This window comes from Epinephelus lanceolatus, chromosome 21 (genome assembly GCF_041903045.1).
Source record: "Epinephelus lanceolatus isolate andai-2023 chromosome 21, ASM4190304v1, whole genome shotgun sequence".
Lineage (NCBI taxonomy): Eukaryota > Metazoa > Chordata > Actinopteri > Perciformes > Serranidae > Epinephelus > Epinephelus lanceolatus.
Genome location: NC_135754.1, coordinates 26,535,588 through 26,558,634, shown reverse-complemented (window position 1 = coordinate 26,558,634; position 23,047 = coordinate 26,535,588). Strand labels below are relative to the sequence as shown.

At 43.0% G+C, this 23,047-nt stretch overlaps 1 protein-coding gene across 1 annotated transcript in view; it reads left to right on the top strand.

Annotated features, from left to right (window-relative positions):
* adam12a (ADAM metallopeptidase domain 12a) overlaps positions 1-23,047 on the top strand; it is a 124,506-nt gene that overhangs the window by 39,274 nt on the left and 62,185 nt on the right. The window contains exon 4 of the mRNA XM_033610620.2: positions 21,057-21,135. Coding sequence (XP_033466511.2) covers positions 21,057-21,135 — 79 coding nt within the window. The remainder of the gene's footprint in view (positions 1-21,056; positions 21,136-23,047) is intronic.

Genomic DNA, 23,047 nt, shown 5'->3' with positions numbered 1-23,047 from the left:
GAGAAATGTTCTCCCCTTGTTGCACAGTGGTCTTTAATTGATACTATAGTATCTCCTTGTGTTATGAATGAAGCTGTACATGAGTTGAGGCATCTATGCTGTGTCTATTTGACTAATCAGCGACGGCCATCCCTGCAAACCTCACCACGAAAGTTCCTGCACTTTCAGCAAGCACTTCACCCTCAGTCAGGGATGTTTGGGGGGGTAAAATGACCCCAGAACTTAATTTAGGCCCTCGTTTCTGTGGTCGAAATGTATTAAGTTCGTTAAATGGTCCCTAGGGATAGTTCCCAAGGTCTGAAAAGGCCTTTCTTTGCTCCGTTGTTGAGAGCTAGATGAGAAGATTGGCAACACTCATATTTGTCAGTTCAGTACAAAGCTGGAGACAGGAGTTTTATCTCTACTCTGAGGTTTCTAGTCAACCACTTGAGAATCACTGCACCCGAACAAGAAATAGTCCCACACATAATCCCCTATACAATACTAAACAAACTAGATATGACGCGATGATCAGCGATGTTTAGTGGTGCACGTAGGTGGATTTTGTCACCTTCAGACAGAGCCAGGATAGATGGTTCCCCCTGTTGCTAGTCTTTATGCTACGCTAAGCTAATTATCTACTGGCTCCAGCTCCATACTGTAGCTACAGATGTGAGGGTGGTATTGATTTTGTCATCTGACTTTTAGCAAGAAACAAATGAAGCGTAATACACAAAATGTTGAGCTTCTCCTTTAAAGGCTCAGTAGGTAACTTTTATAAAAATAACATTTTGTCATATTTGCCGAAACTGTCACAATATCCTGACAGTAGTACATGAGAGAGATGATCTGTTCTAGTTCTCCTATTGGCAATTGCAAGAATCCACCGCACCTGAACACAAACAAGCATGCTGTTTTTGGCAAAAAAGGGGATGGGTAGTTTTTTCATTGCTGGTGTTTCTTTCTCAGCCATTGTGTTTGCAGAACTCCACCACGTGCTGAAGATATTGAGCTTGACTGACGTGAGAGCATACACCTCTTGGCTCCGATTGGTTGTTTTCGTTCAGCTGCTGTTGATTCTTGCAGATGCCATTAAAGCCCTGTTTCCACTGAGCAGTATGGTTCAGTTCAGTTGGGTACGCTTTTTTTTTTCTGCTTCCACTGTGAAAAGTTGTGGATGGTACCAATGGAACTGTTCTGTACCATCCCCATTTTTGGTCCCCCCTCTGTTGGGGTACCTAGCACACAGATCTGGTACTAAAAGGTGGAGCTGTGAACACTGCAGTCTGTTGATTGGCCAATAGAGGACGGTCACTCTGCTCAGGGCTGAGTTGTGGCTGGTTTTGTAGCCATTGTTCATACCGTGGAGAGTTTTACATATATTAGTAAACTAACTTTAAAATGAAAGGATGTTTTGCTGCCTCTTCAGGCAACTGGAGTCTGACAAAAAAAAAAACTTGCCGAAGCTACAGTCTAGGTACCATGTCTGAGGGGTTACTGCTGGTTCCAAAGGTACCATACCGAAAGTGTTTGATGGAAACGGGGCCTTAAGGTAGTACTAGCATGAGCCAGAGGAACCTGCTTTTTTTCAGAGATTATTGGTTAGGATAGTGAAAGCTTCAGCAAATATGACAAAAAAACAATTTTCTATAAAAATGACCTACTGTAGCTTAAACATCGTCCCTTGATATAAATATCTGATGGTGGTATATTCCGTTGTCTGATTCCAGTATTTTCTACACTCAATATGTTCAAATTAGCCAATAAATTAATAAGTAAATAAATGATTGAGAAGATTCACTTTCTCCCCAGAAGAGCAGTGTGAAGCTTTCAAACAGCATTCAGATATTCATGTTGGGTTATAAAATTCACACAAAATATAGTTAAATAGTTAACTGAATGGTTAAAATATGAAAAATGCAAATAATTAAAAATGTTTTGAGGCTCTTTGTTTTGGTATCTGTTCAAAATATTCAGAAGGGGTTTGGGGAGTTCTGCATGACTCATGACCTAAGATAGTCGACAATCCTGGCTTTGGCTCCAGTCTGGCTATTGATTTTGTTCAAAATGCAGATGAAAATTAATAAATGGATGTAAATGCAAATCAACCAGGCTCACCTTTTCTTTCTGCTCGAAGGGTCATCGATGTCATCGAAAAATGAACGACTCCCAGCTGTGTGCTCCATCTGCACGCTCTATGATGTATGACATGATGTTTACAAACAATCTCTTTGAGAAAGCCGATAATGTTCCACTTCCTGGGTGCATCAGCTGAACAACAAGAGCTATATTCCTTCCAGGGATCAATGGACCATGGATGATCGATGAGTTGGTTGTGCATTATCGGGAAATCAATCACCAACTTTAGAAACCTCTGTGAATTGATGTCAGGAGCTGATTTAAAGAAGCATGACATAACAGAATCTTTTGTCAGCATTTATTGCAGAAAATGGTTTTAATGAAAGCTGGTAGAGATTTGCGAACGCTCCGGGGTTGGGAAACATATTTTATTGCTTAATACATAGGACATTTAATTCCATGTCTTAGTGCAGACCACACCTGTTGCAAATGCATGAGGATTCTGACCTTGCACGTTACACTAAAGTTCACGTCTCTTTAAATAATTGAGTTGTTTTGGTTCTGTCTCCTCCAACTGTAATCTTGTAGCCTCCTCCTCCTGTCAGTCATCTCCTGAAAGAACACAGGGTCAAGGTGTATAACCATACTCACCTAATACATAAAAAGCAGACTCTTTACTAGAAAGAGGGAGGACATCTCCCTCACTGACATAATCAGAGGGGTGAAAGACATGAAGGGAGGGAGAGTACATTTGTATTCAGCCCTTAATTGTTTGATTTCCCTGAGGGTGTGCATGAAGGGGGAGAAGGGCAGGGAAAAAAGGGGGGAGGGTGAACAAGTACAGACAGATTTAATTAATTGAATTGCATTTTTTTTGCATGTGCATTTACCTTGTGAAAAGAATGATAGGCTAGATTGTTGAAGTTCCCTAGTTGCTCATTAGTTCAGGCACGAGGTTGCAATGAATATAGATGCATGAGCTTTGGGCCTTGGGCCAGTTCTTTGCAAACCATTTGAATTAATGGAAAAGCTCAAAGATGTTGTATTACCATGATCCGTCCTGAAAATGACTTTGCATTCACCCCTTCTCAGTACATCCTCCTGTTCTCAGCCTTAACCCACATAATGATCTAAAAAAAAAAAAAAAAAAAATGATGTGGAAGATGTGATGCAATTAATTCCTTGGAGGCTGCACGTAAAGCTTACGGTTTCCACTTTGAATATAACAACAGAGAGGAATATGAATTTAATTTAGTCAATTTCTATCTGCAGGCTTTCAATATTTCCTTATTTTGCTACAGGCTAATCTCTATAATCAGATTTCTGCATATATCTGCAGAATCTGTCTGCAGTCGTACAAGATTTTGGCATCGAAAGTGATCTGGTTTCCATTTGTAGTCCATTTGTAGACTGAGTTTAAGTTTAAGTTTATATACTTTATTAATCCCCCTGAGGAGAAATTCAATGTTTTCACTCTTGCTTGTCAATTACACACAGGTCCGAAAGACACACACATGCACAAACAGGACCTATACATGCACAAAGTGGAGAGATGTCAGAGTGAGGGGGCTGCCCTTGGTGAGGCGCCCCGAGCAGTTGGGGGGTTCGGTGCCTTGCTCAAGGGCACCTCTGCAGTGCCCAGGAGGTGAACTGGCACCTCTCCAGCCACCAGTCCATGCTCCGTGGTAGGGCAACCTCTGAAAGTCATGAATTCAAATCATCAGTCAGAGACCTCTCAGTCTACTGAGAATCTTCAAGACGTCAAGAAGTGTTTGGTTCTCCTCTGGGGATGCTGGTTTTTGGTACAGGTAGCTGCAGACCCAGACCCAGGGTAAATCTTAGTGAGATGGAGACAGCTGCAAGCAGGAAGAGAGGCTTTACATGGCCAGGTTCTGAGGTAACATTATCTTCTGGTTTCTGCTTAGAAGAGGGGAATTTATAGCTAACATTAACTTATGTGATAAAGTCTCTGGCTTTTGGGGCGTCGGTGGCTTTGTGGGTAAAGCAGGCGCCCCATGTACAAGGATGTTGCCGCAGCGCCCAGGGTTTGAATCCAGCCTGTGGCCCTTTGCTGCATGTCATCCCCCCTCTCTCTCCCCCCCTCACACTTACCTGTCCTGTCCATTAAAGGTAAAATGCCCAAAAAAAATCTTAAAAAAAAAAAAAAAAGTCTTTGGCTGTTGCTTGATATCTACTGTTGGCAAAAAACGTTGCCGATTTCTGATCTGTCATTAGCGTATTTATCCTGCATTAGCCTGGAGGGCTAACTTGGCTTGTTCAGTCAAATATTCGTATTGAACAGCCAAATTCGATCCGACTGACATAATTTGGGTCCCCCCAAGAGAGACCAGTCCTGGTCAGTCACATTTGAGCAGCAGGTAGACAGTTTGTGTGAGGAGCATAAGAGGCAGAATGCATTGACCGAAATGTAGTGTCAGAACCCATCAGCTGTCGTCTGACATTTTAGCTATTTATTAGCTTTTTAAAAATGTATCTGCATTTATATGTGGACATTTATTTAAAGAGATTAGCTGAAATGACCAGGGCACAGAAGAAGTCTTGACTGGGATATCTACCAGGCCCCCAGGAATGATGCAGAGACTTGCTTCCAATTTTTTGCAGTGGACTCTGGGAAAATCTCCAGCTGTCTAAAAAGCATTTGTGAAACTGTTGACTGGACATCTCGCACTGCACACAAGGTGAATTATGACCATTCCTCTTTTGAATATTTGATTCATAGAATTTTATATTTGTAAAACTTTCCTTTAGACAGGAAAAGCAATTAAAAAATTTATGACGTCATCACAATGTTAAGTCCGTGTGCAGAGTGGGACTTGCGGGTGGACCCAGCGGGAGAAACTGGCATGTTCAGTTGGCCGCATACAGCTGGAGTAAACCCGGAAGCTAGAAACGTTTTTGCAGTACCGCAGGTGAGATATTCTCATTGGACTGCAAGGTCCCATCTTGGGGTCCAATATCGAAATTTAATAATATATCCATAATATCCGCTGGCTACATTGCAAATCCTGAAATATTGGCCGTTGCCCCAAAATGTAATGGGTTCTGAGACTGGCTACAAGCTAGAAGACATGAATATCAAAATTAGATTTCTAGCTCCACCCCAATACAATGGAGGTTTGTGGTGCCCACAATATTGTAATGTTTAAATTCAGCATCTCTTTCCTGAAACTGTGTCCCCACCTCGGGCTCTAGTTTCGCAGACTGGGCGAGGCGGGGGCCTCGCACCTGCGCTTCGCCAACTGGGTGTGGCCAGGCAGATTTTGCAAGTTTGGCACACCGTGCACCTGGCGCAGCTACTTGTCTGTCCCACCTCCGTCCCTCCTACCTGCGCAAGTCGGAAAGAGGGAGGAGATAAGGCGTGGAGTGGGTTTTACACACATCACACCAATCAAATGAGCCCCTCTCCTTGCCCTTAAATGCGCTGCGCAAAGGTGTAATGAGAGTTGACTCAATTCGCCATGGCAGAAGAGAGCAGCAGCGTCATACAGCCAAACTTCTCCCAGGAGGAAACTGATGTTTTGGTCCAGGAGGTCCAAGCTCGCAGTGTCCGAATATACGGAACTGTGAGCAGACCTCCACGGGCTGATGATACAAAGGCAGCCTGGGAGGAGGTCACCACAATTGTAAATCAATGTTGCGTTTCTCTCATGCGCGCACGCGCTCTCTCTTTCTCTCTCGCAGTCTCACTCTGTTTCTTTTCTTTTGACTTTTCTAAGATGACAGATGCTGAATATATACTCCCTATCTGATGCTGTGGCTGTTTGTGGTTGGCTGAGAGGGATGTGAACTCATTAGTTTTGTTAATCAAATCAGGTTGGGTTTCCATTACGCGTGCCAAACGTGCCAGACAGTGCCAATCGCCTTTGATCTGACATCATATGTGACGGGACAGTCGATATAGAGATACATTTATGTGCTGATTGCAGATAGTTGCATTGAATAGTGTTTTTTTGGGTATTTATTGCATCGTTAATGTGCCTGATATTCTGGAAACCTGCCTGTGAGGTTTTGGTGATGTGTGCACACTGTCCGCTAGTCAGCCAAACTTCAGCTTACACCAGCTGCGCTCCGCCTGCGCTGACAGTAGATGTGGTTTCAGCTGGCAAGCTTTCAGCGCACCTTCGGCGAAGCCTTTTGGCACGAAACTGTCACTGCGCCAAGCTGGTTCTGTCGACACCTCCCCCTGCTGCGCCGCCACACCCATCTCAGCGCACCTCAGTCGGCCAAACTACCAAACTGAGTGTGCCTCAGGTTGCGCTGCTCGAAACTAGCTCTGCGCGGGGTTCGCCACCCTGCGCCACCCTGCGCTGCACCGGGAAACTAGAGCCCCTCACTGTCACCATATTTTTTGGGACTATATCTTTGGTAGACAGCAGTTAACTGTTTGTAATTTGGGTGAACTGGCCCTTTAACATTTTGTTTGAGAGTTTGCAGAATACTTCAGGAAAGCATTACAGTCCTGTAATGCTTTCCTGATTTTCCAGTGCAGGATGTACCGAGGGTTGAATAAGTAGTTTAGGAAATCAGGCAGGGAGTGTTGTGGTCTGCTGATAGTGTTGAAAGAAAAGAATGTGTTGCATGATCTATAAGCCATGAGCCTGATGTGTGTGTAGCACAAACATGGTCCTCGTTGTGGAAACAGCACATGCGGTGATGCCTGCATGTGTACAAGCACACGCACATGCTCCCACACAGATGTGCATAAATCAAACCGAGCTACCAGCACATTTGGGTGATTCCTGCACACAAGCAGGGACACACTCTCTCTTTCCATCTCTCCCACACCCCCGCACGCTGACACACAAGCGGAGCTCGTCCTGCGGGAGATGAAGAGGCAGAGTAGAGGCACGCTTTCTGCCACAGAGGAGCAGAAGCCCCGGAGGCAGATAGGAGTAGAAAGCAGGATGAAGGATCTCCCCTCCAGTGATCCATAGCAACAAAGGCGATTTGAGAGACTGCTGCTTTGGCACCCAGCATAATTAGTTTCAGATAACAATGTCACTGGCCCGTGCCACAAAAAGAAAGAAGTGAAAACACCCACCTAGGTAAAACTGTCACGATTTTTCAGTTTTTATTTGTTTTCCTACAGTTTAGATTTAATTGTTATCACCTGTCTAATTGCAAGCATAAGAAATATGTAAGCTTCATATTCCACCCAACCTGAACCTGGAGCATTTAGTGTTCACACTGTGTCAATCAACAGCCTTTGTTTAGTCACATGTGATTACTTTTCTCTTGTCCGTGGGGACTGTGATGTCATGAGCGATAAGATGATACTAATATCTTTATAGAAGACATGAAAGAAGCTCACCCTGCTGAGATTCATAAGTGAGCAGGACATGATTTGGAGGACACAGTTTGTCTCATTTGGAGTATGTGTGTTTGGGTGACAAACACCACGTTGTAAGCAAAACACACGAGAGCCAGATGTGACTTGATGTCGCGTGTCAACAAGTGACAGCAGGCGAAAGAACAAAAGAGGGAACGGACAATTGTGTGCGAAAACATGTGACTCAAAGTTGCACTTTTCCTGTAGTTATCCAGTTTGAGGCTGGTTGTAGTTAGGCCTTTGTGACTTGCAACACGCCCATATGTAGAGCAAAGTCGTAGAAGCAGACAGCCAGTGAGAAGTTAAACAAATGTGGCTTTTTATTATTTTATTAAGGTTTCATTGTGCTTGTCAGACTGGAATGGCTGGCCTATGTGTCACTCCACGTTGAACTGTGGTGCAGCAAGAGACAGAGTGTTTCCATAATATGATGAGGCAGCAGCATGTGTGCTTAATGTGACACGGGATGTAACTGTGTTGAGGGACAGCAGAAAGAAAACAACTACTCGTGACACTCCTTGTCTGTCCCTTCCATAAATGACCCACGTGACCATTCCAAAAACAATTCATGAGCATTCTGTGGTCTGCCCTCACTTTGGTTAAAGTGTCATTAAGTTAAAGTGACTGAAACTGCTATGTTAAAGGAGACAAGCTGACGTTCACTTGTGGCAGATTTCTTTATATGGTCCAGGCATGCTACTTTACATTACGTACACTGCTACGTGTAGCTATATGCTAACATCAGGGAAGCCTGTATTTTTTGTTGCAGATGTTGTATATTTTGATCATATTCCTGTTGCAACATGTCCAGTCGTGAAGGCTCAGAAGCTTTTATTGGCAATTTTTCATGGCAGAAAGTTCCACTATACTCTAGAGAGTACATATCATGGAAGTACACTGCCTGGCCAAAAAAAAAGTCGCCACCTGGATTTAACTAAGCAAATAGGTACGAGCCTCCTATTGGATAATTACTGCATGGGCGATTATCTTTCAGCTGGCAACAAGTTATTTAACCCCAACTGGTGCAATGAGTTGCTTCTCATTTCCTAAACAACCATGTCGAAAGACACATCCCGTGGTCGTGGAAAAGTTGTTAGTCTGTTTGAGAAGGGTCAAATCATTGGCATGCATCAAGCAGAGAAAACATCTAAGGAGATTGCAGAAACTACTAAAATTGGGTTAAGAACTGTCCAACGCATTATTAAAAACTGGAAGGATAGTGGGGACCCATCGTCTTCGAGGAAGAAATGTGGCCGGAAAAAAATCCTCAATGATCGTGATCGCCGATCACTTAAACGTTTGGTGAGATCAAATTGAAGAAAAACAACAGTAGAACTCAGGGCTATGTTTAATAGTGAAAGTAAGAGCATTTCCACACACACAATGCGAAGGGAACTCAAGGGATTGGGACTGAACAGCTGTGTAGCCTTAAGAAAACCACTAATCAGTGAGGCTAACCGGAAAAAAAGGCTTCAATTTGCTAGGGAGCATAAAGATTGGACTCTGGAGCAATGGAAGAAGGTCATGTGGTCTGATGAGTCCAGATTTACCCTGTTCCAGAGTGATGGGCGCATCAGGGTAAGAAGAGAGGCAGATGAAGTGATGCACCCATCATGCCTAGTGCCTACCTTACAAGCCTGTGGGGGCAGTGTTATGATCTGGGGTTGCTGCAGTTGGTCAGGTCTAGGTTCAGCAACAGTATGTGCTCAAAGAATGAGGTCAGCTGACTACCTGAATATACTGAATGACCAGGTTATTCCATCAATGGATTTTTTCTTCCCTGATGGCACGGGCATATTCCAAGATGACAATGCCAGGATTCATCGGGCTCAAATTGTGAAAGACTGGTTCAGGGAGCATGAGACATCATTTTCACACATGGATTGGCCACCACAGAGTCCAGACCTTAACCCCATTGAGAATCTTTGGGATGTGCTGGAGAAGGTTTTGCGCAGCGGTCAGACTCTACCATCATCAATGCAAGATCTTGGTGAAAAATTAATGCAACACTGGATGGAAATAAATCTTGTGACATTGCAGAAGCTTATCGAAACAATGCCACAGCGAATGCGTGCCGTAATCAAAGCTAAAGGCGGTCCAACGAAATATTAGAGTGTATGACCTTTTTTTTGGTGGTGACTTTTTTTTTGGCCAGGCAGTGTATAAAGAGAACTGGATACAGGTGGAGATGGGGCCCGTTTATTTGTGTGAAAGTTGTTCAGTGGCGTATGAAGCTCAAAAAAGTTGTGTATAAAACTGCTTCCATGCTATGTGGCCCATAGGGGAGCACTTGAGACTTCTGCTGGCCGAGACGGCTTCTTCCGGTTTAAATGGGAGCAAAACGATTTAATTATGCAGCTCTCTTAGATGTTCCAAATAAAATCGGAAGTCATTCTGTCAGGGTTGTGATGCTCAAAAATATGTATCCCCTGATTTACAGCAGTGTTTTCGCCCCATTTTTAGGTCTTTTTGGGTTGCGTGGCATCATGTCACGGATGTATTAAACTCTCGGGCCACAGTGAAATTTGGCTTCAAAGCCCAGAGCACTTCCTGGGGGACTGGGGCGGATGTAGAAGACGCGGAAACACTGAGCAGTCAGAGCAGACTGCTTTTTTGGGTGGGGATTTGGCACTAAAATGGAGCCTTTTCAGACGGAGGGTTAATACAGGTGTTCCAGCACAGACAGCTTAAGAAAAATAAGGTGTTCTTTGAATATTTAATCATGTAAACATGTTCTAGTAGAAACCCAAAATACAAGTATGAACCTGAAAATGAACATATTAGGTTTCCTTTAAGATTGTGGTCATGGTCACCATCCAACATACACTCTGAATTCTAGCCAAAGAGCTTTTGTGTTGGTGTAACTGTATCACACCACTTCCACCTTTTCTACTTAAGGAGTCATTATTCTCAAAACCAAAGGAGCTCATCTCACATAGGTCTTTCTATGGGTTTTAACAAAGGACCAATACTGTCGTTTCTCCAGTCTAGACAGACTTAAGATATGTGTTCACTAGCAAGGACCACGCTCCAACAATATGTCATTTAAATGTTTAATTGTAATTCTGGTGAATGGATGTAAGTCGGGGGAGAAGGTGAAAGAGACATGTCTTCGGTTGGGTTGACCTGGGAGGATGTACTAGAGATCAGGCAGGGGTAGACTCAGTGTGGGGGTTCCGTAACGGGCACCTTTCCAACTGAGCTGATTACCGCCCCCCCCCCAGATGGTACCTAGAATGAGACATGGAAGAGGTATGCACCAGATTGAATAAGAAGAGATGAGGGGAGAAGGGAAGAGAGGATGAAGGAATGTTGGAAGGTATGAGGTAGGGAGGATGATGGATGAAGGGAACGGAAAGGGAAGGTGGGTCGAGAAATCTGAGACAAACAGAGGAGGATGGGTTGACCAGGTATAGGTAGGTTTGGCAGGTAGTTAGAGGTGTGATTGAGGCGTGGCCCTGCTCCTGAACTCAAGTCAACAAATTAACTTCATTTCTTGGAGATGTGGATCAAAAACATGGTTCCTCTCTGGGCTTCCTCTCTTTCTTGGTCCATTGATCACACTGCCTTACCTGATGTACATACTCAGCCTTTTCCTGCTGCATAGTTGTAGTCGTGATCTATATGTAGCCATCCAAGTAAGGATGGCAGACTGTATCTATTTCAAAATACACAGCAGCGGATCTTTTGGTTAGTGGACCATCTCTGGTGTACTTTTTGTACTCTAAGAAACTAAAAAACATTTATCTATTTATTTTGATAGTAACTAACAGACGTGTGTCGTCTGCATCATTAACTTCACACTTTATCAAATATTAGTGTTGCATTTCTGTCCTAATTCCAATTATCTTATCCATTGTTGGGGTGGTATTCATCATCCAGTCTCTGTAATTAGGATCCTGTGAAGTCATCCATCACACAGACATTGCACAGAGATGACACTTTATTGATTTCACGGGGCATGCCTGGGCTTAACCACATCAATCTCTAGGTGACAGTCACTGCAATAATTGCGTGCCACTGCTGCTAATGGCTATTCTGTTTGACCATCTCGCTGACCAATTAACCATCCCTGGGATGCCACACAGGTGTAAAGAATCATAATGAGGCTGTTATGATAAGTTTAAATCAGGATAAAGCCCAACCTGCTTCCTCTGTGTAAAGCAAACATGAGAAGCTTTCTTTTTTGTATTTTTAGCACAACTGGCTTTGTTGACACAAGCCAAAGATTAAATTTTGTGTGTTTTTTCTTCATCGTGCTGGACTGAGTGGCGGTCTCAGAGCCTGGGGCGCCACTGAGCTGCAAGTTAGCTCGCTACTGAACATGGCAGCTTATATGAATAAAGTCAAAACCATCTGCCTTGACTTTTTCCCCCCTTCCTCCCTCCTCCTTGAGCAGAAATCATTGGCTGGCATGCTCTAACGGCTCTGTTCATGACATGCTTTGTGAAGACTGGGACTTGCATTGAGCTCAGGGTAAGCAGGGGGAATTCTGCTTCTCTGCTCTACTTGGCACTGGCCTGCAACACTGCCTGATGTCAGACAGATCACAGCCAGGAAGACTGGCCTTCTTCCCTTGCGCCTGGAAAAAGAATGTTACTAACACTGAGACAAGGTTTTCTGGCTTGGGGGGGCGTTTGCACTATTGTAGGGTTTCACGCACATGATCCCACTTTTTCCACGCGGAGCTGGGTTCTTGCCGCCTGCCACATGAAAGCGAGGGGACATTATTACTACCACATTGCCTCACGGGTCTCTCCGTTGAAATGTAATGTACTAATTGGGGCTCCTAGATTAGGTTTTACGAGAAACGTATTTCTTTGATGATGATTTCATCTGCTCTAAATGTTTATATTTACATCTGTTCTAAATAACTTTCCATTACAGGGCAGGGCATACAAGTGCAAGAGAGCTACTTGCTCTCCAAAGGCCTAATGCCTAGCTTCTCATTTATCATAGTTAACTGTAGGATTTGTCCAGAAGTCCCTGATTAGGTTGTCTGAGTTTAATGAGACATATCGGAGCCTGTGAGTGGGAAATCGCTGCACATTGATCCAGCTTGTATTCCAACAATGGTAATGAAGGCTGCGGTGTCAATGCACTGATCATTGCACGTCAATTAGGGATATTCATTGTACGCACTCCAAAAAATGATGTTAATGTACTTTTTAGAATACTCCAATTATTGCCACACAGTGTGTGAGCACTAACCTGTTCTTCGCTCAATTATACTTGGTTGGATACCATATCAAGAGAAAAGGGAGAGTCCTGCAGAGCTTGAGGTTGAAAAACCTTTTGTGACTACGGACTGAAAAATGTACTTTTTATATTCTGCCAAATAGAACAGATACATGATGCCTCAGCCCAGTCAGCAGGAGAAAATGTTGTCATTATGCATTTCTCTAAACCACAAATACATTTGTACATTTCACATGTGTCATATCAATGTTTCTAATGTGATGTAGTATATGAGTAGGTAAGCTGCCAAGCTGCAAACCGCTTTCTGAGACCAACAAACAACAAAACAGGTTGTTTTTTAGTGAGTCATCACTGTGTTTCCTACATTTTTTCTAGCCACCAAACATGGTTGTATTTTAGCAACCCATGGCTGTGTTTCAACCAGGGATAGTGCCACGAAAAGTGATGTTTTTACAAAGACATTGCTGCGTTTACTGCCAGAATAATGCCACGAAATTCGGTTGTTTGTTACCCAGACAATGCTGCGTTTCTTGTTGGGAAAGTGCTACAAAAAGCACAGAAACATCACTGCTTTTCCACCGAGGATAGTGCAACAAAAAGCGGTTGTTTTTGATCATTCCCATGTTTCCTGCCGGACAATGCCACCAACAGTGGCTGTTTTTTACTAAGACATTGCTGCATTTCCTGCCGGGATAGTGGCACAAGAAAACGGTTGTTTTTTACTGAGATATTGCCGCGTTTACTGCCAGAATAGTGCCATGAAAAGCGGTTGTTTTTTATCAAGACATTGCTGCGTTTCCTGCTGGGATAGTGCCAAAAAATCATGTTTGTTACAGAAACATTGCTGGTTTTCTACCTGTGATAGTGAAATGAAAAGTGGTTGTTTTTTACCTAGACATCACTGTATTTCCTTCAGGGATAGTGCAACATAAAGCTATTGTTTTTACTAAGACATTGCTGCACTTCTAGGCGAGCCTGTGACACCAAAACTGGGTATTTTAAGCCAAAACATAATCTTTTCCTAACCATAACCAAGTGGTCTTTATGCCTAAATGTGACCACATGTTAACCACAGTGTCGTTAAATCATAAAGAAACCTAAAATTTCAACATACCAGCTACATAACAACGTACAAATGTAGCATATCCATGGTTTGCAGAAATGCACAATTTATTCTGGGGACTGGGCTGGATGCCTACAGCATGGGCAAGCTGTTTTGCAGGGAACACTGTCTTTCTCACAATTAAGTTATTCTTTCTGCTGTCACATAATCAATTCAACATTTTGTTGTTCCCCCAAGATTTTTTCTAAACTGTCCCAAGCAGTATAAACTTTCCTCTCCCCCACTGAGACTGTGTTTTTACGGTCTGTGCGTAACTTTGGCTCAGCTCTCGGTATGTCTGTATCCTCTTTTTTTTCTTCCCATAATCACATCAGGAGTTTTTAGTACGAGAAGAAGATGACGAGATGTGCAATTGTGTGTCATAGTCAATACAGAACCTTTGTTACATTAGCATATAAAAGCTGTTTATATGCTGTAAAGGACCTTACCTTCTAGGTCATATGCAGCACTCACCTCCAAATGAGACCTCCCGTTTGCTGTTGATTGATTAAGCACTAACTCCAATTCATCAAGCCTGTTACAATTAATATATCTCACACACTGCAATGTTTGCTTTACTTGTATAAAAGCGGAGCAATGAAGACCACATGTAAAAGGGTGATGGAATTTGTTGATAAATCAGAAAAGAGATTAATTTTCCAAGGTCGGCTCGGTCGTATTTTAGAACATTCAGAACAGGGATTGTCTTTGAATAGTAAGCTTTGACATTTATGTCTATATGTGAATATATTCCATTTAGATAAGACGCTGCGAAATCCGGGTGTTACTTCCCTATACAAAGACAGGCAGAAGAGGCTGACAATGTTGAACTGAGATACAACAGAAAGAATATTATAATTTAATGCAGGAGGAACAGAAGTGGCATTTAGTGACTGGCATCCAGGATTAGCTTGAAGTGACTTCATTGTCTTTCTGTCGGCGTTGTCAAATCTACTGACAGGCTAATCTGACTCTATTCCCCAAGCTAATATATTTTCTCTCAAAAAGTTACTTTGTCCTGTGCAGCCTGGAGACAGCACCACAAGACATAAACATAACTGTAATTACAGGTATTGCACCTGTCTAAAAGACGCAGAGGAGTTAACAGATATTTCTCTGCCAGAGTTTTAACACAAGTTCATGCAGGCGTAGCACAAATCTCAGTAATATTTGCCTCCTGTTGTGTCACACTTGCAGTCATTATGTTCTGTCGTGGTTGTGTAGGTGTCAGGCTGCCTACTCTCGGGACATGTTTGGTGGCATCAGCAGCCGTAACGTGGCATCTTCCTGTTGACTCATGGTGCCTCACCGTGATGCCGACTCCTTGTCAGTCAGACTGAGCCCTGCTGGTGGCCTGTCCTGTGGGTAATGCATTTTAAATGGGGGCGCAACCCCCATCCCCTTCCTTCCGCCCATGCCTCATTAACTTCCCGCTGATTGATAAACAGTGAGCTGCTGCTACCAGGCAGGGCGGGTGGCTTGTGGAATTAGACGCATGATGCAGTTGTCTGGTGGCTCATCGCTCAGCTGGGTTGAGATGAACCTGTGCTGTCGGCTGGGTGGAAGGTTTTCTGTATATGTGTGTTGACTCAGTGATGTAAACAGTACTCCTGCATGGTGTTTTCTTGCATGTGTGTAAGTGCAAGGTAAAACTCTGATTTGATGGCATATCATGTTCTAGCCCATTTAAGGATAGGTTAACATTTTTCAAGTCTTTAAACAATAGCCAGGTGCCCATATAAACATTGGAACATGTTTTGATTGCTGTAATCATCCCTTCTGTTCAAACTGACCATTAAAAGATTCCTTCCTATTCTGCTTTCAGTGTAATGGGGGGGGGGGGACATGCTTTCCCCATTATGCACAAGGGTTAACCACCGTTGCCAGGAAACAATCTAATCTTGGCACCCATTATGATGTATGCTATAAAGCTACAGACTATGTGAGTTAGCAGTCTAGGAATGCTAGTGACAAGTCGACTCAGTTGCAGTGGATTGCTAGGATATAGGTTTCAAACGGAAGAGTGATCGTGACGAACCTCTCATTTAGAACTGCTGGCCTCTCATTTGCTACTGGTGGTCCATCAGTGACCAGATCAGTCATCTGTTTGGGACAGACATGGCCACCACTGCCCTCTCAGTCCTGTTTCTATTAGGCCAGTGTTGGCCATGTCCAATGTTGGGCAGTAATGCGTTACTAGTAATAATATTACTTTTTCCAGTTACGAGTAGTGTAACTCATTGCTAATAACATTTCAGTGATAATATTACAGTTACCCCAAACCCATTCTCGGAACCCATCGGCTGTATTTGGCGTCTGACTTCCGGCAGACGGCGATACAGCCTCTGGGGGCAGACCCCCGATTTTTTGGCATTCCAGTTTGATTTGGTCAGAGGAGGCGAATATCTGTTTCCGACTTCTGTTTATATATAAGTAAATATGCTGAACCATTGCGATGGATTCAGAGTTTGCAGCCAATTATGTTCCGCCTCGTTAGTTCACCACACGGACCGTTTAACCTGGCAACAACTGCAGCCGGCTCAAACGTGATTGGTCAATATCATGCGGACTACAAACAGCCTACAACCGGAAATCAGGGCTCTTCCGCTCTTCTTCCGGAGGCAAGATCTCCGGGGTTTGCCTACAGACTCTACATTCACTGAATGTAGAGTCTGTATATAGAGACTACCCCAAACCAAACAACTCCTTAAAACATTACTTTTGTTATCACATCATTACTAATATGAAATACAACATCAGATCAGTGGACTCATTTTCGTAATCATTGCAGCAAGCTAGCTTGGAAGATGGAAACGCTTACCTTATTGGCTGGAAATTATTCAAATTACTTTGATTCTGTTGGAGGAAACATGACAAGAACACTAGTGCTGCAAGGGGTCATACTAAAACTCTTTCCACTGTGAAAAATATGTCATCATACCTCCGGTCTGAAACACCTACTACAACCAACAGCACATAACATGAAGCTCCAGGAAATACACCCCACCAAAGATAAGTCCTCCTCGCCACGGAGGTCGGCTGTTGCCCTGCACTTGCTAAACAAACAAAACTGGATTTTAATCATAGACAGCTGCAGGCTACAAAGAAGTTGTGGATGAGATGTTGCTCCATGAGTGATGCTCTGTCTTCCAGGCAGAGGGTTGTGGGAAAATACCAGTCACATGCAACTAAAAAACCCCAGGTTAAAAAAATGAAAATCATTTGCATGCTATTCAGCCTTAGCTCCACTTACCAGTGATTACCCTGACATTCACACAGAGGAACACATCTGAATTGTGGGGAGATACGCAATGTAAGTGACAACCCCAACACTGACTATGTCTGTATGCAGGAAATAGAGTGCTGCAGGGATGACGTTTTTTTTGTAGGCAAACCCAGAAGCCAACATTGCTCCAGTCTCGGAACCCATCAGATACTAATCTGACGATAATAAAGCCTCTGGGGACAAGGGCTAATCTGGTGTAGCCAACAGACAGCCGAGCCAAGACTTCGTTTTCTGTGTGCCAGCCATTTTGGCTAATTTCTATAAAGAGACATGCAGGCACATTAAAAAAAAAAACAAAAAAAAAAAAACACAAATAAATCTAAATCATTGTCACACAAAGCTGAAGCGTTCTGCCTATCTCCACGGACAGTTTGCAGTCTATCTGTAAACCAGAACACTTCCAATACCAAAATCTTGTCCTGTTGCCTATAGATGCTGCATACATATGCAGAATCTGTCTATCAACATCGCCCTGGTTCCCTCGACGAAAAGCCATTGGGATTTTCCATTGGATTTTGGATTTTTACAGAAAATGAGCTCTGTGGTAAAACTTATGAAACGTAGAAGTTTTGTGATTTTTTTAAGCATAAATGCAATTGCTAGAAGTAAAAAGTTTGTAAAATGGATTTTAACAAATTACACTACGGTCGCACGACGTCACGACCACTAAACTTGTTAATTTGCTTGATGACGTTTAATGTCTTCAACAACCTCTGTAGTCTTGTTTAACCACTTGTAAGCCACCACTTTTTTTTAAGACGGGTAAAAGCTTCAGAATTCAAAAGTGGGGTATTTTCAAGTGATGGGCAGTGCAATGCTACAGCAATATCGTTCCTTCCAGTTGATACATGTAAATGTATTGAACGTTTTGAGTTCTGACACTTGTCACTTTATCTGTGTAACTCAGATATAGTACATGCATGTTCAACAGCACTTTTCTGTAAAGCATTAACCAGTCATCCTGAATAAGCTAACACTCATAAAGGTAAATATTCATTTTAATGCACTGATTCAGTGTCCCACGTGTATGTATTTAGGCTACGTAAGCTGAATATAATGTTACAGAAAGGTCAGTGACCAACAATCTGTCGTTCTCTGAGGTTCAAGTAGCAGATGTCCCAGTAACTTCCACAGTCTTGTGCTGCATTTATGCAGTGTCAAAAAAATCTAAGAAATGAGTTCCCGATCATATTTTATGGCGCACCTGATCGGTTTCCTTTGCTCTTTATGAATAACGAGTTGTTTAAACGCTCTGAGCAATAAAATACAGCACATCTTCTTTGTAGCCTCCATGTTGTCTCCACATTACAGCTAAAAGCTCATGAACACAAAAGTTGGAAGAATGAGCATCCAAGCAGCACGTGCATGCACCATTGGTCTTGGCCGGCAGAAGTTTCAAGCACTTATTTCCAAATCAGCTGCATCTTACTGTAGCAGGCAGATCTGATAACAGTAAGTAGGCGAGTGGGAGAAGTCGGGGATTGACAGGCTGACCCAGGCACATAGCAGACATGAAAAAGAGTTGTTCAAATAGACTTATTTGTTCGTATTCACTAATCACTAGTATTTACTGATACATTTTATGTCTTAGAGGAAAACCTGAAAATCTCTGAAGCTTGTTGTAACCATAGACCCTATTTCTGGCATCTAACCAAAAACCCGTTCAAAACAACCTCTTGACTTTGAGACAAGGGAACTGGAAGATCAAAACTTCTAACTAATTTTTGAGTTTTCGGACTCGTCTTGCAGCACTCTATCGGAGAACACTCATACAAACAGCAAAGACATAAATGAATATTAGCTCTCCTCCTCTACCATTGTTAACAGTGCAAGAATGCCAGTAATGACATAATCATTATATTCACATGGAATGCCTGAAACAATTTCAGGTGGACGAAGGTACGGTTTGTTTCATGTTTTAGACCCACTAAGGTGTGGTTTCTTGGTTCTGTGTTGCAGACACATGGGTGTCTGCAGTATGTTCTTTTAAACCCTCCCAAAGTGTTACAGGACAAGCAGTGAGACACACACACACACACACACACAGTCACCACACTGGATTGTCTGTTGTGGGCAGATGTTGAGGTTATGTGTCCGACCAAGAGCGCAGACCTAATTAAGACTGAAGAAACACATCATTTTATTTGGCTCTCTCTACTCTTTGGCCTCGCTTTGATCCGATGATTATTACCAGCTCTTTGGCTCTGCAGAGGAGTAGAGGGCGGGGAAGCATTGTGTCTCATGCTGACAGCTCCCAAACAAAATAACCCCCCTCCCCGGGTTGTTACAGCTGACACTCCCAGCTGGGTTGTCAGCGGTGAGGTCAGTAAGAGAATCCAGCTGCCTGCTGAGGTCTGTTCCTCTGCTGTGGATTAACACCAGCCAACCATCTGCTGGTGTCCTGTAGTGTAACACTGTACATGCACTCGCTGTATGTACAATACATGGACGCTCATCCTGGCATGTGCAAATCATGAACACAAATACACATGCTCGTGCTTTAATAATCAACCCAGGAGGGGTCTACATAGCTCTTTCGGATCTGTGCTCATTTGTTGATCTATTTCTGCCGTTGATCCTCTCCCTCCTGCTGAGTGTCCTTCCCTCCGCCAGACAAAGGAGCAGTGCTCAGTAACCTTCGTAGGTGACAAGGAGGGCAGCCATGATTGTAGTTTGGCTGTGACAGTGATGGGTTTTTTTTTGTCATTACAGTGACAGGTCAGCACAGTTCGGCAGTTATGTAGTGTACTCAACCAAAAATCTATCTTTTGGGTGTCATATAATAAATCAACTCCCCTATAGGCTTGAAAAGTCTACTCTGAAGAGTTTATAGTTTGCTACTTCTTGGACAGCAGCTGCAGTACACACTAAACCGTTGCAGTGGATTCCATTTGTGACCCAGAGCCACAGCACAACTGATAAGCATCAAAATCTTGAAGCATAATTCACTCCTGTGTTGTATGTTTAGTATGAATGAGTTTTAGGCACCTGTGTGTTGGCATTGCATCAGGTTGTCCATTAATTTAATGTTACCAACAGTCAGTGGAACCTTGTGTCAACAATTTTTGTATAAAATACCAGTAGTTGCTGAAACTTCTTTTTAAAGCGTGTATGTCTCATTCGACAAATTACCACATGACCATGATGCGGGTACAGCACATTTACCGTGGTGATGGTATTACAGACATGTTGGACTTCACAGTAGATGATACTCTTTGCAATATTTAAAACTTCACACACAAACAATGCCTAAAGTTTCATTTTTTCATATTCATGAGACGTACTTTTACACACTCAGGAGTTCAATAACATCATGTTGACAAAGACTACAGGGAGTAGTTGCCTCCCAGTAAGAGCCTTGAGTTTGCAGTGATGGAGATAAATGAGCTGGCAGACGGTGCCACATTACCAGAGTATTGTGGTAATCTTCCCATGGTAGTGACCCCTGAATTTATGCTTCTCCTTTATCCATTCTTACAGAAGCAGGGAGAAAGAGAGTAAAATGCCTCTGTCTGACCGCAGTAGAGATTCTCTGTATTGATTTATTGTGCTTTCTAGATATAAACTGTAAATGGATCACTTGGTAACCTCAGAGAGTCACTTTATAGCATTATTGATTCCCGCCTGTAACTAAAAATGATTTCTTCACTGTTTTCCTGTCAACATAAGCTCCCTATTCGCGTTTTTATCAGGTCGTACTATTATGTCCATCTGCTTGTTACTTGCCATTGTCTGCAATGTGTAAACTAATGACTGTTCTACCGTATCACATGGAATGAGTTATGGATTGATATTGAATGCTTCTTCATGGTGCATGCATGTGGTGTGAAAGTGGCTTAATAGAAAACATCACAGCAGCCTCTTTTCTGATCAGTTTTCTTTCTTGGTGCCTACAGCTGCTCAATTCAATTTCTATGAAACCAGGTAATGTTTTAAATCACATCAGACTGTTTGTCTTCCATGCAAGTCTGGCTTAAGACATTGTGATTGATTTTTGTTAGGATGAAGAAGCTCCTTAATGTCCCTCATGAGCATTTGTTGTCTTTGCTTATTCTTTCTAGGGGGCTGTTTGCAAGTAACTATACAGAAACCCATTACCTGGAAGATGGCATTGCGGTCACAGGCTCTCACAACTTCACGGTATGTTAACACCCTTTTCTTTTCTTCTTTTTAAATTATGTTTAAGGCTGACACAATTCTCCATCACCGCCCAGCAGTTCTTATGAACATTGGGCTTCTATGGAGCGCTTCTTCTCGTCGGGTTCTGCTTCGTTGTGCTCTTATTAGGGTCAGCAAGGAAGTAAAGACAAACCGCAGTTAGACCCACTTTTAAATGGCCTGTAAGTGGGTAGTCTCATGCATAAAGAAGCCTGTACAGGTGAGCGGGCCCATTTTTGTTCTCTGCCAGCAGATTCATATTTGATGAAATAAAAGGCACACAGAGGTCAGGGAACAGACTCAGTTTTAGGAAACGGCTCAAGTCTTCTATAATGGATAAACTTCAGACCATTCCAAAAAATGATTTGTAACGCAGGTCTGCAAGAAGATACATCCGAGTGCACCTTAGAAGTCACTCTGACTGTGAAATATTATATTAGATTAGCTCTTATTGTCGCCCTTAGGAGAAGTTTGCCTTTCACATTCCAGAGAACACAAACCACATGGCCACACACATGTACAATTTAACTACAATTAACATACAATATCACCCCCAGATTCATACAAGCAGTGTTGCACAGATGCCCTACATGAAGTAATTGCACATATTACAGTATTGGCTTTTTGTACTTTATAATTGTAACTGCCCAGTTGCCAGAATAAATGTTGGCATTTTCGTTTTGGGTGGCATGGTGGTACAGTGGTTAGCATTGTCACCTCACAGCAAGAGGGTTCCTGGTTTGAACCCGGGGTGGGGGAGCCCTTCTGTGCGGAATTTGCATGTTCTCCACAATGTCAGCGTGGGTTTTCTTTCTTCCTCCCACAGTCCACAGACATGCAGGTTAATTGGTGACTCTAAATTGCCTGTAGGTGTGAATGTGAGCGTGAATGGTCTCCATGTGTCACTCCTGGGATAGGCTCCAGCTACCGTGCAGCCCCTAACAGGACAAGAGGCTATGGAAAATGAATGAATGAATGAATGGATTGTTCATTGCTGTAAGCCACGGACATGTTACATTTGTGCGTTTCATACGTGTCATATCAAAGTTTCTAAAGGGACGTAGTATATGAGCTGACTTTGTCACCAGGAAGTGGAGGGGATGGTGGATGGTGTGGCACCTAGGCGAAACACTTTTCAGCAAGTCATCACTGTGTTTTCTAGCAGCATTTAAGTCACCAAGCTGGTTGTTTTCTATGGTACCATTGCTGTGTTTCCACTGGTATAGTGCTATTAAAAACTTTTTTTAAACCGAGACATCAAAGCATTTCTAGCGGGGATAGTGTAACAGAATGCTGTTATTTTTTACGGAGACATTGCTGTGTTTCAAGCCATGATAGCACCAGGAGAAGTAGCTGTTTTTACAGAGACATCACTGCGTATCCAGGCATGATAGTCCCCGAAGAAGTAACTGTTTTTACAGAGACATCACTGCATTTCCAGGCCTGATAGTCCCAGGAAAAGTGGCAGTTTCTACAGAAACATCACTGCATTTCCAGTCATGATAGTCCCAGGAGAAGTAGCTGTTTTTACAGAGACGTCACTGTATTTCCAGTCATGATAGTCCCAGGAGAAGTAGCTGTTTTTACAGAGACGTCACTGCATTTCCAGGCATGATAGTCCCAGGAGAAGTAGCTGTTTTTACAGAGACGTCACTGCATTTCCAGTCATGATAGTCCCAGGAGAAGTAGCTGTTTTTACAGAGACGTCACTGCATTTCCAGGCATGATAGTCCCAGGAGAAGTAGCTGTTTTTACAGAGACATCACTGCATTTCCAGTCATGATAGTCCCAGGAGAAGTAGCTGTTTTTACAGAGACATCACTGCATTTCCAGGCATGATAGTCCCAGGAGAATTAGCTGTTTTTACAGAGACGTCACTGCATTTCCAGTCATG